Raw genomic sequence first — 15,998 nt, forward strand, 5'->3', positions numbered from 1 at the left:
TTAGTCAAACAATGACAAGTTTCAACAGGTTCAAAATTGTATTGTTTTAGTAAATGCGTCATGCGGAATTCCACGCATACACTTAATGCGCACGAACTTACGGACTGACCCGATATATTATTGCCATGTTAATTCTTTTATTAATATTGAGAAAATGTTGTTACATTACATTAAATTTAAATCATGGCGTCGTACGTATTAACCTGAAGTGTCAAAAATTTTGTTTCCCGGTTCGTCAATAAAAAAATTATTTACGAATTGGTCGTTGCTTGGAAAGAATGAACTAATATCCTTCACAATGAAATGCTTTTATTCATGTTCTTTTCAGGGGTAGATAGCATTCTAGCATTCACAAATTTTGCTTTGATGCAGCCCGCTAGTTTATTTTATTGCTGCAAAATCTGATGAAATTAGTTTTGAAACGGAAGTACTGCGAAAGCGAGATCACGAAATGCCATCACGTGTGATCACGAATGATCACGTGCCAGAATTTATGCGACCAATGCCATTTTAAAAATGGATTTAAATAAAGCAAAATAATGAATTCGATGACCTACATTCAACAAAACAAAAAAAAAAAAAAAAAAAAAAAAAAAAAAAATCAACTATTCAACTTTTTCAGATTATGTAATAATGGTATTAGTGTAATCATATTTCAAAGAGATTATTGCATTTAGTTTGTCTTGTTCCCCAAATAGGGCATCTTAACTACGCTAGTCGGCTGGCCTATTTGCATAACTCATAACGCCAATTATGACTAGGGCTAGCCATTTATTTTTATAGTTAAGAAAGAAAACGTGGAGACATAAATTTAATTATCTGAAGCTGTAGGCAGGGTAAAGTTATCGGCATAGTTGAGGGCTCGATAACCAATGTAATTGTTGTAAATATTTGAAGAATATTTTCTGATTTTATTTTATTTTTTTTTCATTGTGGTGTGATTTGTATTGCATTATTTATTTAATCTATTTATTATTTTCAGGATGATAATTTTTGAGTTTATTTTGTGTTTAATATAACTTGTAGCCACATATTTCTTACACTGTATATCTTTTAATTCTTACTACAACAACGTTGCAACTATAACGATAGCTCAATTAGAACGCGAGATATAGGCAATTTCGCACCTGATAGGTTTTGGCGAGACTTGGCGATTTTCTGGAAGATTCGCGAAAAGCCCTATGATGTATCTGCCAGAAGTTTTCAGAGACCCTGCTGCAGAGTATAAGAACAGGTCGGACAGCTGTGCAGCTCACTTGTGAAACAGCTGCGAGACTTCGCAGTTAGCTGAACTACAAGTTAGAGTTAACCCTGATATGGAATTGAGGAACTTTACGACATATTTCGTGTGCTAAGGAGGAACTGCTGAATATACGCGTTATCCTTGAGTTATTTCCAGCCATTATTGTGCTGCATGTGCTGTTTATTGAGCTTTTATTATTGACGAATATTTCATTTCTTCCTGCTGATCTGGATTTACTGTTTAAAGAAACACCAACCATTCCGTAACTTGCAATATGCTGCATAAATAAGACAAAATTCTTCTTTTAAACAAATGGTTTTAAAAATGTGGCCTCTCTTCGTAGCCCCTTCCCTAAGAAAACAACTATGGACGTGACCAACATGTTTCAAAGAATAAACATAAGTACAAAACATAGCCCCTCTCTTAAGATGATAACCAGCACAGAACACCAAAATCGTCTGGATCTGCGCTTTGTTGCCTTACAGAGTGTTCATTTTAGTTTAATTAAGAGAAGAAGCAGTTGGACTGGAAAAATAAATAAAAAAAATCTGAAATGTTTCCGATCTTAAATTACGTACAAACGGGCGTTTTCTTAATATTTTGTATGATACATTTATTTATTAAATATCATGTTCTTCGCATTTAAACCATAAAATTCATTTCAAGAGCAATATCGCAAAATAGTTTTAAATTGAGCACATCTTTAGAATTTCCGATACAAAGTCTCGCGTGCTGGAGATAACGTTTTTCCTGTAGAGTGTTGCCATTGCTCGCTTTGAAATCCTTGAGTTTGTTAATCAAAAATTCGTTAAAGCGTTACAAAATATGAAATAGATATTAAAAAAATTTCTAAATTCGGGCTTCTAGATGCTCATATTCGAGTGAAAGACTATGTCATTCAAAACTTGATGTCTCTAGGTGCCGTAGTTTTTTTCGCAGCGCGAGAAACATACATACATTTATGTAGATTTTTCATTATTTAATTTCTTCAAATATAATGCAGAACTCTAACATTTGGTGGCAACAGTTTGAAGAGTGAAACATTTATAGTGAACCAACGCAAAATCGCAAAACGAAAACAATAGTCCTTCAGGGACAAAGCCCCTTTAGCCTAATAAGTAAAAGCTTCCTTCCCTGAAAAGTAATGGAACTTTCAATGATGGCGACCATTGCCAACCTCAGTATCCAAGTTCTCGACTAAATGGAGAATTTAATCCATTATCGTCCAAATATTACCATTGCTGTTTATCACATTTCAGTTAAGGAATTAAACAGTGGAGGATGGAGTTATCCGGAATTTTCCAAGGCCCCAAGAAGGCTAAAGGTCCGCTTTGCCACTAAAGATGCCGGTACTTTTTTGCAGTTTGGCGATTGTTCAACAAGACAAGAAGCCACCATCAAGGTTCCAGCACCTCGATGAAGGGTGCTTGCTTCTAACGAAGCAAGCACCCTTCATTTCATTGCTTCGTTAAAATTGAACTTTACAATGGTGGCGGTACCTTGATGAGGGAAATCTATGAAAACTAATACAGATGCTCTGATGTAAAGGTAACAACACCTCGACGAAAGTTGCTTTCATAAAGTCATACACTAAATAATGGTAACTAAAGCACTTTTCTAAAGCACATTTTTGCCACAGTATCCTTGGCAAACAGTGGCCCGTTTGTAAAAGGCACCTTTATGGGAGATTTTTCCACGACAGAAACTATGTACAGGTACGGCACTTTCACGGAAATTACTTTCTCCAAATTCTAGAATGAACTCCATAAGGGTGCTGGCACCTTTACGTAGCTCGGTGACTATTCACTAAAATAAAGGCACGGTGTTCCGGCATCTTGATGAAGGCTTCATTCTTTTTGGTGTAAACGGAAATTCAGAAAGGTTGCTTATGTCTTGATGAACAACAAACAAGTTGCAGAAGGTACCGAAACCTATACTCAAAGTCGAGAACTGTTCGCTTAGAACGTCCCGAAATGCTGACGAAGGTTGCATTCTTTGTGGTATAAATTGAAGTTTCCGTGAGTGCAGGAACCTTTATTGAAATCGACGACTATTCATTTAGTCTTGATGAAGGTTGCATTCTTCTTAGTCTAAACCGAACTTGCAGTCAGTTGAACACTGTTCGTCAAGACAGAAGGGTGCCGGAACTTTTGTTCGAATCGGGGACTATTCTCTCAGATCTTGTAAAGAACGTCGTGGAATCTTGATGAAGGCTGCATTTATCGCGGGGTGCCGCAACTTTGTGTCTTCATGTCGCGGCACTTTTGTTCCTTGGCGAACGAACAATGACCAACTTGGATAAAGATACATGGAGATTAAAAAAAATAATAATAATCTGTACAATTAAATAAATAACTGTCTAAACATTCCTGCAGTTTAGATATTTTGACTAATACTTCCGGGTTCGTACAGAAATGCGATATTTTAATAACCATTGAAATTTCGAATCACTAAATCCCATCCGAAGTTAGCGTATCATTCCGCGAGCTTAAACAAGAAACGCATATAATAGTTACAATTGAAACCAAGTTGCATTAAATAAGCTTTCCAAGTAATTCTATTATTGGCCCTTTGCCATTTGCGAAAAGTATTCTGGGCATTGCTTCGTTAAAATTCCTTAATTACTGCATACGTTTATTCGAGAACAAAAGATTAGAACACTGCAGAGAGGAGAGACTTAATAGTGTTTTAAATAGGGCCATTAAAGCAGTCTTGCTATCTAGAATTTGCTTTCCATGTTCTGCGTGTACGCTGCCATTTAATTGTTATTAATCTTTAATAAATTAATACGGTACAAGTAACTAAATTTCGCATTAAAATATATTCGAAACGTAGTAAGCGAACTCATCAAATGAATGGAGAATGCATTAAAAAAAATTAAATTATGAATTCGTGAAATGCGTCAGAGCAATTATTACAAAATAGAATCGAATATTCCGAAAGCATGAGACCTATTCTTAATTGTTCTTTCAAATTAAATAAAATTAAAGATAAAAGAAAGCACATCCGATTCAAAGAAAACTAAAAAAGAGAAGGTATAAATTAGGCAGAAATAATAAATTTGAGGAGGGAAAGAATATTACGTTAGGGTGGGGGGAGGAAGAATGAATTAAAATATCTATCTCTGCCCAATGTTAAATAATGAAAAATCTGTAACTATGTATGTATGTATGTTCCTCACATAGTGGAAAAACGATGGAACCTAGAGCCACAATATTTGCAATCATTTGGTCTACCTCTTATACGTCGACAGTCTTCTTATAGTTCTTATAAGTTAATTGGAACCGTCATTTTAAGTACACTTTTGAAATGCTAGAAGCAGACGATGTTTGACGATCTTACTTTTCGCCAAACTATTCTTTCGATTACAACTGTTATGTTTACTAATAATTATAAGTTGTTCATCAATTTCAAATTATAGTTTCTGAAAACAACAACAAACAAACAAACAAAAAATTCTGAAAAGTTTAAGATTTTAAATCACTTTCAAAGGGGCTTTTTTTTTTTTTTTTTTTTTTTTTTTAACGTTTTATGTCACCTTTATTTATTTGCTCTTAAACCATAAAATTCAGTTCAATAGCAATGTCGCAAAATAATTTTAAAATGAGCCTATCTTTAGAATTTCCGATACACAGTTCCGCGCGCTGGAGATAAAAATTGTCCCCCTTCATAGAGAGTGTTGCCATTGCTCGCTTTTAAATCGTGGAGTTTGCTACTCAAAAATTCGTTAAAGTTTTACAAAATATGAAATCGATAATAAAACAAATTTCAAATTTCGGCTTCCACATGCCCATATTCGTAGGAGGATTACGTCATTTAACCAGTTAACTGTGGCGCTCTCGTTTAAGAGTGCGCATCGCTTTGTGTTGCCAGAATCGAGCCATGACGCGTATAGTCATCAATCACAGAGTAAGTTGCGCTGGTAAGATACTGGATGAAACATATGGGTTTATTTTAAAAAACTGAAAATTTTATTACTAATATTTACACATTTGGTTAACATAAGCATATATTACATACATATTAAACTAAAATCGAAATGCATTAAATTAAATATTATACATATAAAGATAAGAATTTAAATTCCTGCTATGGAGTGATATTCAGCGAAAGAGGTCTATACACAATGGGACTTTGCAAATCGAACACGTTACGCGATTCCTTCCTGATCTTACGTTTGTAGCAATGCGAACACCTTCGCGTAAGTTTTTTTTTTTTTTTTTTTTTTTAGTCCAAAGGGATTTGAATCCCGAAGGACTATTAGTTTCGTTTTGGCATTTTGCGTCGGACTCAAATATCGATTCACTTTTCAAACTGTTGCCACAAAATGTTAGAGTCCTGCATTATATTTGAAGAAATTAAATAATGAAAAATCTGCATAAATGTATGTATATTTCTCGTATTGTGATAAAACAACGGTACAACAAACAACGGCGCTGGTAAGATACTGGATGAAACATATGGGTTTATTTTAAAAAACTGAAAATTTTATTACTAATATTTACTCATTTAGTTAACATAAGCATATATTACATACATATTAAACTAAAATCGCAATGAATTAAATTAAATATTATACATATAAAGATAAGAATTTAAATTCCTGCTATGGAGTGATATTCAGCGAAAGAGGTCTATACACAATGGGACTTTGCAAATCGAACACGTTACGCGATTCCTTCCTGATCTTACGTTTGTAGCAATGCAAACACCTTCGCGTAAGTTTTTTTTTTTTTTTTAGTCCAAAGGGATTTGAATCCCGAAGGACTATTAGTTTCGTTTTGGCATTTTGCGTCGGACTCAAATGTCGATTCACTTTTCAAACTGTTGCCACAAAATGTTAGAGTCCTGCATTATATTTGAAGAAATTAAATAATGAAAAATCTGCATAAATGTATGTATATTTCTCGTATTGTGATAAAACAACGGTACATAGAGTCATCGAATTTTGAATAACGTAATCCTCCAACGAATATGAGCATGTGAAAGACCAAATTTGAAATTTGAAATTTGTTTTATGATCGATTTCCTATTTTTTAAAACTTTGACGAATTTTTGTTTAACAAACTCAAGGATTTCAAAGCGAGCAATGGCAACGTTGTGCAGAAAAAACATTTTTATCTCCAGCGCGTGAGTCTCTGTATCGGAAATTCTAAAGATATGCTCGTTTTAAAACTATTTTGCGATATTGCTGTTGCACTGGATCTTATGGTTTAAGTGCGAGGAACATGATATTTAATAAAGAAAGGTAACACACAAAATGTTAAAAAACGCCCCTTTGGACGTAATTTAAAATCTGAAACATTTCAGATTTTCCCCCCCCCCCCCGATGTTCCGGTATAAAATCCGGAACATGATTCCCGCCTAATTGGCTTACATTAGGTCTAAATGGCCGAGTTTGTGTCGATTTTTTTTCTTTCAATTGGATACATCGCAAAAATGTCTTCAATAAATTTGAGCAAAACGTTGATACGCGATCATGTTCCATTATTTTCTTTATATAATATGAATGCATTCAAACACATAATGTCTAAGAAATGGAGAAATACCTTTTTGAGTCGTTTTCTTTGCTGTGGACTACGCTATGATAATTCTCTCGCTCATATCCACTCCACCCATTTTTTTATTATAATCAATCACTAACTCCGGTTTGTTATTATTTTTCTTTTCTCTGTTTCTATTATGTTGTCATTATGTACAGTACTTACTAAATAAACCTCCATCTTGTCTTACCATTTCATTAAAATAATATACGCATTACGAGTATACTCGTCAATACACAAAATCGTGTCGATTTTCCATAACGAGTATACTCGTCATACTCGTCAATCACAGTTAACTGGTTCAAATTCGATGGCTTTATGTACCGGTGCTTTATCACAATGCGAGAAATATACATACATTTATGCAGATTTTTCATTATGTAATTTCTTCAAATATAATGCAGGAATCTAACACTTGGTGGCAACAGTTTGAAAAGTGATTCGCCGTTTATAGAGATTGAACGCAAAATCGCAAAACGAAAACAATAGTCCTTGTGACTAACAAACAAAAAAAAACGGCTAACAGTGCCAAATCAAGAAACCACTATGGTTATTTTACCACTTGAAACATTACTTCTCACCGTATTTGAAGGAAAGAATGGATTGAAACTACGTGATTCAAACGGCTTCTTCTCAAAGCCTTTTGTTATTCTTCCATATACAAATTATCACAGAGTTGGGCCACAAGTGACGTCATTTTTCTACGATCTTTTAAAAATTCTTCTAGTACTGCACCAGAATTGGATAGGCTTGAAGAAGAAAATTATTTTCATTTATTAAAGAAATTCCTTCGAAATGTCATGCAACATTCCAAAAACTGTTATGATCAAGGTCCGGATTTTGTTGGCATGCGCATTTTTTGAGTATTTTTCTCTTTTAAAGCATTTTTAAAGTTTTTAGAGCATTCTGAGTTCTTTTTACTTCATTTTACGAAGTAGAGGAATTATCGCAACTGTGAAAAATTTCGGCTATCATGTTTCAACAAAAATATTAATTTTGACGCCTCTCGAATCCATCTGTCATTTATTATTATTTTGTTTTGCATGACAGCTGTAATTACGGACAGAATAAAGGCATCTTTTTTCCAAAGCTGATTGTAACATAGATTTAAAATAGATTCAAAAGAGGGTTTTCCCCATAGCAACCATATTTGTCTGCATTTGAAACTTAGCAGAATAGTGAATTAAGTCTTTCTGCACCTTTTCTGTCTTTTTGCTTTCTGCACCAAAAAATCTGCCTGCTGGCCAAATTGCTTGTTTTTGCGTATAAACTCTAATTTTGATTGCAAAAATTGTTTTTTTTTTTTTTAAATTGTTTTAACTGTATTTGGTGTTTTATGTTTTCTATATCTTTCAATTTTTAATGAAGATATTTTGAGTTTTTATTTATTTTCGCCCTGCCACGAGGTGAGAATTGAATGAGAAATCTATCTCTGATGAAATTCGAGGAAATAAGTTTAGATAAAATGCAGGAAAAAATTCGTATAGTTTAATATTCCATACAAGGAAGTCATGTGGTGTACACATCAGATATTTTACATTGTAGTTTATTAACTATTACATTACAAAGAGAAATATTTTGTAACGTCTAACAATTCAGATTAACGTTTTATTTAACGTCCGACGAAGATAAACTAGCTACAAAAATATGCATAATCCAGTTAAAATAAACTGTGTGTTTACCAGGAGAATTACTCTCACCATACGGATAGCTGGTGGTGCTGGTATAGCAAAATTGCCTGGGATATTTCAAGTAGGGGAGAGGAATGTGAATATTTTATTATTATTTTGTTTTTGGGAAATGCTGGCCGCGGGAAAGTAAGTTCGTCATTAACACTTTACCGACCGCTAGCGGTTCATCAGCATACGCATGTCCAAATTGGCCGCTCAGCCGCAGATTCTCCCTAATAATAAAATGCAGATGATATAGCAAATAGCAATTGTTATCGCCATGGCTACAGATTGATAGGCTAGTTTTAGGTAGCCCCGCGGAAAAAAAGTGATTAATAGGCTATCGGTCGGTAGGCCTTGGCGATGAAAAGCCGATTAATACGCGATTGGTCAGTAAAATGTTAAGTGCGACAAGATGGCAAACTGAAAAGCTATTCTATAAAAAATAGGTTAGGGCTCGTTTCTACCAAAGAATGTCTATGTAAAGAAGGAAAGGCCTCCATCAAAGAAAGTCTATGTAAAGAAGGAAAGGCCTCCATCAAAGAAAGTTTATGTAAAGAAGGAAAGGCCTCCATCAAAGAAAGTCTATGTAAAGAAGGAAAGGCTCCATAGACGTAATGTAAACCAGTTTGTCTTCTACGCCGCTAGAAAGAAGCGTGACAGTTCGCCAAGGGATTTGGCGACGGAACCTGTTGGCGAGAATTTCCCCCTTTGTGATGTACCTGGCCGAGATTTTCCACCTGTGTGTGGAAAACCACATGTGCAGGAAATTGAGGAATACGGGTTAAAATGAGTCGTTCTTTGACTTTTCGCGATAATTTAAACTCGAATTTGTGTGCTTTTTTGCTTTACTAGTTGAACTTGTATTATTCATATCGCAGTTTGATGTCTGATTTTATATCTGTCAATATGTAGGGAAAAAAATGGAGTCACACAGCTTTAAACTCTTGATAAACATGACCGTCGATCCTGTTCGAACTTCGACATCAGCTTCGAGCTTTGGCGCTTTTTGGCGACAGATATTTCAGGCATGTGCAATTGTGTCCCTTTTCGTTTGGAGGGAGCTACTCCTGCTGTTTCGAAGCTTTCCTTCTTAACAATACATATTCTTTGGCTCCATAGACGTAATGTAAACCAGTTTGTCTTTTACCCCGCTAGAAAGAAGAGGGAAAATTCGCCAAGGGATTTGGCGACGACACCTGTTGGCGAGAATTTCTCCCTTTGTGATGTACTGAACCTAGCCGAGATTTCCCCCTCCGTCACGTGTACAGGAAATTGAGGGACACGGATTAAGATGAATAAGAAAATTAGGTGAAGTTTCACTTTCACTGGCTGTTGAACTTGCATTATCCATATCGCAGTTTGATGTCTGATTTTATATCCGTCAATATGGAGGGTAAAAAATGGAGTCACACAGCTTTAAACTCTTGATAAACGTGACCGTCGAACCTGTTCGAACTTCGACATCAGCTTCGAGCTTTGGCGCTTTTTGGCGACAGATATTTTACGCATGCGCAGCTGTTTCCCTTTTCTATCGAATGGAGCCACTCCTGCTGCTGCGAAGCTTTCCTTCTTAACAAAACATATTCTTTGTTTCTACGGCAACAGACATTTGAAGACTAACTGTCGAGAGCTGTTCTTGTGATAGATAGACAGGATTGATGCTGGCTAGGATGGGTCACTGAGTAGTTGCTGGAGGGACAGTGCCGGAGTTAGTTAGAGTTTTACCACCTCGTGTAATCTCTATGATTACACGTCAGAGTACAAAATTCTTCTACGGGTTACCTTCTCAAATTCTAAAAATTTTGTCACCTCTAATTCTTCTGTACAGTTCTGATACCCGGTGCGGCAGCGGAGGTTGCACCTACTCTAGCACCGGCCCTGTGTACGTAAGGGGTGTATCATTGTTCCAGTGGACCTAAACAATGAGTGAAGCCGCAGTGTTGCAGGTCTGCACGTCATATTATTAAGATTTAAACTGATGATCTAAAATCCGGTATTGCAGAAGTCCTGACGTTTCCGGATTTCGGATTTTGTACTGTATTTACAATTCACGGAAGCTAGAATACACAAAGAAGTGGAAAGGGTGCGCTTCTTAATGGAATACGAGGAAATAAAAATGAATACATACGTGTTGGTTGTAAATCCTGCAATCGGTGAAATTCTCTTCGTGCCTCGGTAAATAGACGTAGATTTGGTCACAACTTAGCTTGCGCTTTAAATATTCCACAGGAACCTGGACCATGAAAAGACAAAATAGTAAACATTATGGTTGTGTTGATATATATATATCACTGAACATAATTATTAACATTAATAACTCAAATAGTTAAAAACCTAAGTTAAAATAAATAAATACAAAATGTGAAAGGTTTCAGATTTTAACCGTCACCTAAGAGAACTGAGGTTTTTTGCGCTCTCGCTGAGCTCGCCGTCTACCAGTCTGCTGTTGCACTTACTTAACTAACCCCCCCTTATGCCATATACAAAGCGAAATCACATATATTTATAAAGAGCGTATATTTAAAATTTCCGATAAATTCCAGAATTAGAAATTCCGTCTTGCGCGCTGGAGATAAAAATTTTTAATTCCGTAGAGTGTTGCCACTTCTCACTTACAAATCGTTGAGTCTGTTAATCAAAAAGTAATTAAAAGTTTTACAAAATGTGAAATAAATAATAGAAAATATACAACATCATTCTATGAAAATGTTGAATATATTTAATTAGACAGATCATGAATTAAATACATTTTTATTATTTAAATCACCCCGATTCAAAAGTAATAATCCAATGTTCTTAAGAACGGCATTTATTGCTTTGAAATAGCGTAGTTTGTTAATCCACAACAGACAGATTCAGTTTGAAAAATAAATATTTTAACTTTGTCAAATGGCAACAAACTCGAATCAAAGGCGAAACGTTTAACTTTTGCCTGAATTTTTAAGCGTTTCTCCTCTCATTTTACTTCCAGACATCGCCAATAGACATTAACATAGTGTTTCGTGCGTTCGGATTCGTAATAGATTGAATGCACATCATGATAGATTGAGAAATGTACTTTATCAAAAGTAACACGTCAGAGTTCTGGAACTTTCCACAGAAATACTCGCACAGGTGTTTACAGTATCACAGAGTACAACCATCAGTTACACTTCAAACTACTATGAACGTTAAACACAACGCAATGCAAAGGGCTCCAAAAGACGAAGCTTTCACAGATAACTCAATACTCCGAAGTTGCTCTGCATTAACAACTCACAACCACAACAACGGAGGGGAGATGCTCTCAGTCTTATATCGTTTTCACCCGGCCGCCTAGAAATGTCTAATACTTCCCGAAATTACTGGAAGGCATATGAGGCCGGGAACGGTTGCAGTTGCATCTGAAATCAATTACAATACCTATTACGGTAATATAAAAAGACTAAACCAAAATTTCGCCAAGTTTGGCGGCTTTTTGCGATTTGTCGCAAAATTTATTTGCCAAAACCGTTTCTAGTTTGGCGATATCTCGCCAAATTAGCCATTAACTTTCAATGTTAGACACATTTGTTCCCCGTATTCCTATTTTTCCGGCACTGCATCATCTCTCTATATTTTCATGTTATAAAGTGTACAGTAAATTACAACAATTTCACATATAACTGCACTAAAATCATTTATCTATGTACAAAATTCGTAACAATACAATTATTTTAAATGTTTTTTGACGATTGCACCATTCTTTGCATTTACTCTTTATTTCACCAATGAATTCGCTTTCACGGTTTAGTTTACTTGAATACGGTAAAGCAGACGAGGGTTATTTGCCAAAAGGGAGGGATGCCTTAGTGGAGGACTTTCAAAGGGAAACTGGCTCGTATACACGTTATACATGGAGAAAACCATGCAAACGCCTATTTATCACATATTTTGTTCACCTGGTCAGAAAACGGGGTAATTTTTTTTTTTAATTCAAAGGGTTAATGATAATTTATAAATTTAGCTCCTGAAACGTAACATTTCAAGTGTAATCATGCATTATTGATTATGATGGAAACGATAATTTTAGTCACTGGAATACCGAACAAACATAGGTGATATTGTGAAAGAGACATGCTGAGGATAAGGTTACGAAAATCGTATCACCGCTCAAGTCGTGCCTTTTAAATTTTAGGCGTAATATCAAGCTAACTGTACCTCTTTCGGTAAAACGAGTTATCCCCTAGTCAACCATATTGTTTCACATCGTGATCGTCTGCCAGTAATATTTGTGAGGAAGCTCGCGAAGAGAATACGATTCAGTGCCTTGTGTACACGACTTATGTGTTGGAATTGACAAGAAAATGAAAAATATCTTTGCGATCATTGTTGTAATTAATTGTATAAATAATTTAATTGAGGAATGGAAGGTTTTATTATAATTTTCCAAATTTAAACATAGCACGACTTAAGCCGTAGGTGGTAGGACTCAAAATACTGGTTCTGTAAGTCGTATAAAGTTCCTCCTGTTCATAAATTTTATCCAAAAGAGTATATTTCATGGGATTTTATTGTAATGTTATAAATTTTGTACGTAGATAGATGATTTTAGTGTGATTATATGTGAAATTTTTTTTTTGTTGTTGTTGTTTTTTTGTTTTTTTGTATGCGACATGAAAATCTAGAGTAGCTATTTAACATAACTTAATGTTAAATAGCTATTTAACATAACTTAATGTTAAATAGCTATCTCGCGAATTTCCCGATAAATCAAAGAAAGTCGCCGAATTTGGCGAACACTTGGCGACATTTTGGTCTAGTCTTTGTATAACTGTAATGGGTATTGTAATTGGATAAGTGTAATTGATGCTCTGTGTAGCAAACACTAATTCGGCCCTCATATGCTATCCAGTAATTCCGAGAAGTAGAAAGTACTAGAAATATCTCGGTTGTCGGGTGAAAAACTACATAAGATCGGAGAAACCATCTGTTCGAAGTTATTAGCTCAGTGTGAGTTCGGAGTATTGAGATATCTCCGGGTTAGCTTCGCTCTTTAGGCGCGCTTTGTATTATCTTGGGTTTAACGTTCTTATAGTTCGAAATGTAACGACTTATCACACTGTATGATACCGTAAAGAGCTCTACGAGTACTTTTGTGGAATGTTCCAGAATTCTGAAGTGTTTCTTTTGATAACATAAATCTTATCAGCATATCATCGATCCTGTGTGCATTCAGTCTATTAGGAGTCCGTACGCTCGCAACGATACTAAATATCCGCAACGACAAGATATTATGACCATCCATAATTTTTATTTACTTATTTCATTAGCCCAAAGATCGTTAGCCCAGAAAGACTATTAATTTCGTTTTGATATTTTGCGTTGGTTCACTTTCTGCGTTGTTTCACGTACTACCAATAAGTATTTGGACACCTGTGATAGAAAAGAAAAGCTAACTTTATTCAAAATCAATAGCTGGTAGAGCCTCCACGAGAGGTAATTACAGCGTGGACCCTCCGAGGCATACTTTCCACAAGTCTTTGTATGACAGCTAGTGGTATTTTCTTCCACTCGGCTTGGAGAAGACATAGAAAATCCTTCACCGATTTTGCACGGGTAGTGCACCCCTAAATTCGGCAATGCAACTTCGTCCCAGAGGTTCTCGATAGGGTTCAAGTCTGGACTCTGGGCAGGCCAGTCCATTCGATGAACTCAATTGGCACCATACCAAGCCTTGGTTAACGTCGAAACATGACAACTGGCATTGTCGTCCTGAAAGTAACAGGGGTCCAACCCGTAAAACTGCCACAACGTAGGAAGCACATTGTCATCCAAAATAGTGCAGTAGGCATCGGAGTTGAGCTTACCATGAATGGGGACCAAGGGTCCCAGCCCATACCAAGAGAAACACCCCCAGACCATAATTCCACCTCCGACGAACTTGACTGTTGGCACAATGCATTCTGGGAGGAGACGTTCTCCAGGTAGACGCCAGACCCAGACCCTACCATCCGAAAGGTAAAGGGTGAACCTTGATTCGTCACTCCAAAGAACCCGTTTCCACTAATCTACGGTCCAATTTCGATGCGCTTGGCACCACATTAACCGAGCAGCGCGGTTAGACTTTGTGATCAAAGGCTTATGGGCAGCAGCACGACCATGAAAATCAAGCAGATGCGCTTCCTTACGGATGGTATTCATTGAAACAATACTCCCGGATGCCTGTTGAAACTCCTCGCGGATGGGGACCATCGGTTGGGTGCGGTTCTTCCGAATTTCTCGAAACAGCAGTCGTCGGTCTCTATCTCCCAGTTTCGTTGGTCTGCCGACTCGGGGCACATTCCGACAATCACCGCTCACCTTCCACTTCTTAATCACATAGGCCCTGTCGAGTTTGGGTACTTCAGAATCGCTAGATATGTCCCTTAAGGATCGGCCACATTTGTGATACCCTATAATTATACTTTTCTCGAAATCAGAGAGCTCCGAACTGCGAGGCATCTTGCATGCGACTAGAGCCGATGCTGTTTCCTACACGATATATACCGGCGGAGTCCGTAACGTACCTTAAGGCCGCAGATATCGTCATTTGCATAGGTGTCCAAATACTTATTGGCAGTCAGTGTACTATATTTAAAAAAACTAAATAATGAAGAATCTGCATAAATGTATGTTTCTCGCATTGTGAAAAAACGACGATACCTAGAGGCAGCAAATTTTGAATAATGTAGTCCTCGACTCGCATATGGGCATCTAGAAGCCCAAATTTAGAAATGTTTTTATTACCTATTTCATATTTTGTAAAGCTTTAACGAACTTTTGATTAACAAACTCAACGATTTCAAAGCGAGCAATAGCAACACCGTACAGAAAAAGAAAAAAAAAAAAAAAAAAATATCATCTCCAGCGCGCGAAACTGTGTATCGGAAATCCTAAAGATATGCTGTTTCTAAATTATTTTGCGATATTGCTGTTGAATTGAATTTTATGTGGTTTAAGTGCGAAGAATATGATATTTAATAAAGATAACACACAAAACGTTAAAATAAACGCCCCTTTGGGCGTAATGTAAAATCCAAAACTTTCAGATTTTTGTTTATTTATTTATTTATTTATTGCATATGCAACTTGCCCAACCTTAATCTAATTGTCGCTGGACACACGGATGGCAATGCAGTTGACTGAATGTCGTCACACGACAAGTGGTACGATGAGGAAATTTAAAAACTTGTGTTGTTTAAATTAAAGAACCATCGTTTAACCATCTTATAATCCAACTCTGTATTAGCAGGGCCATTTGTCTATTATAATAATGTAAAAATTGCACTAAAAATCGATTTATTAAGGATGTTACTTTGTTTTAGGCTACTTCGAAGCCGGAGACATGAAAAATGAGCAGTGGCCTTCGCCGGGACTCGAAACACGGACATCTTGAATACGCGCCGAGTGTGCTGAACCTTACACCAGGAAGGCATGCGAAGAAGGCGAAAGAAATACCTTATAAATTTAATGGTCGAAATTGAATATTAAACGACTAAGTGTTATATCTACACCGCGCCCACAAAAGTTACATTCTCT

The 15,998-nt window shown here is 36.2% G+C and overlaps 1 protein-coding gene across 2 annotated transcripts in view; it reads right to left on the reverse strand.

The window, feature by feature from the left end:
• LOC118197110 (TOX high mobility group box family member 3-like) overlaps positions 1-15,998 on the reverse strand; it is a 209,965-nt gene that overhangs the window by 70,501 nt on the left and 123,466 nt on the right. For both annotated transcript variants that reach the window (XM_085824675.1, XM_085824674.1), the window contains exon 4: positions 10,588-10,692. In XM_085824675.1, coding sequence (XP_085680801.1) covers positions 10,588-10,692 — 105 coding nt within the window. The remainder of the gene's footprint in view (positions 1-10,587; positions 10,693-15,998) is intronic.

Source organism: Stegodyphus dumicola, chromosome 10, assembly GCF_044657685.1.
Source record: "Stegodyphus dumicola isolate Sdum_Otavi_A_Nest chromosome 10, ASM4465768v1".
In the NCBI taxonomy this organism is placed as follows: domain Eukaryota; kingdom Metazoa; phylum Arthropoda; class Arachnida; order Araneae; family Eresidae; genus Stegodyphus; species Stegodyphus dumicola.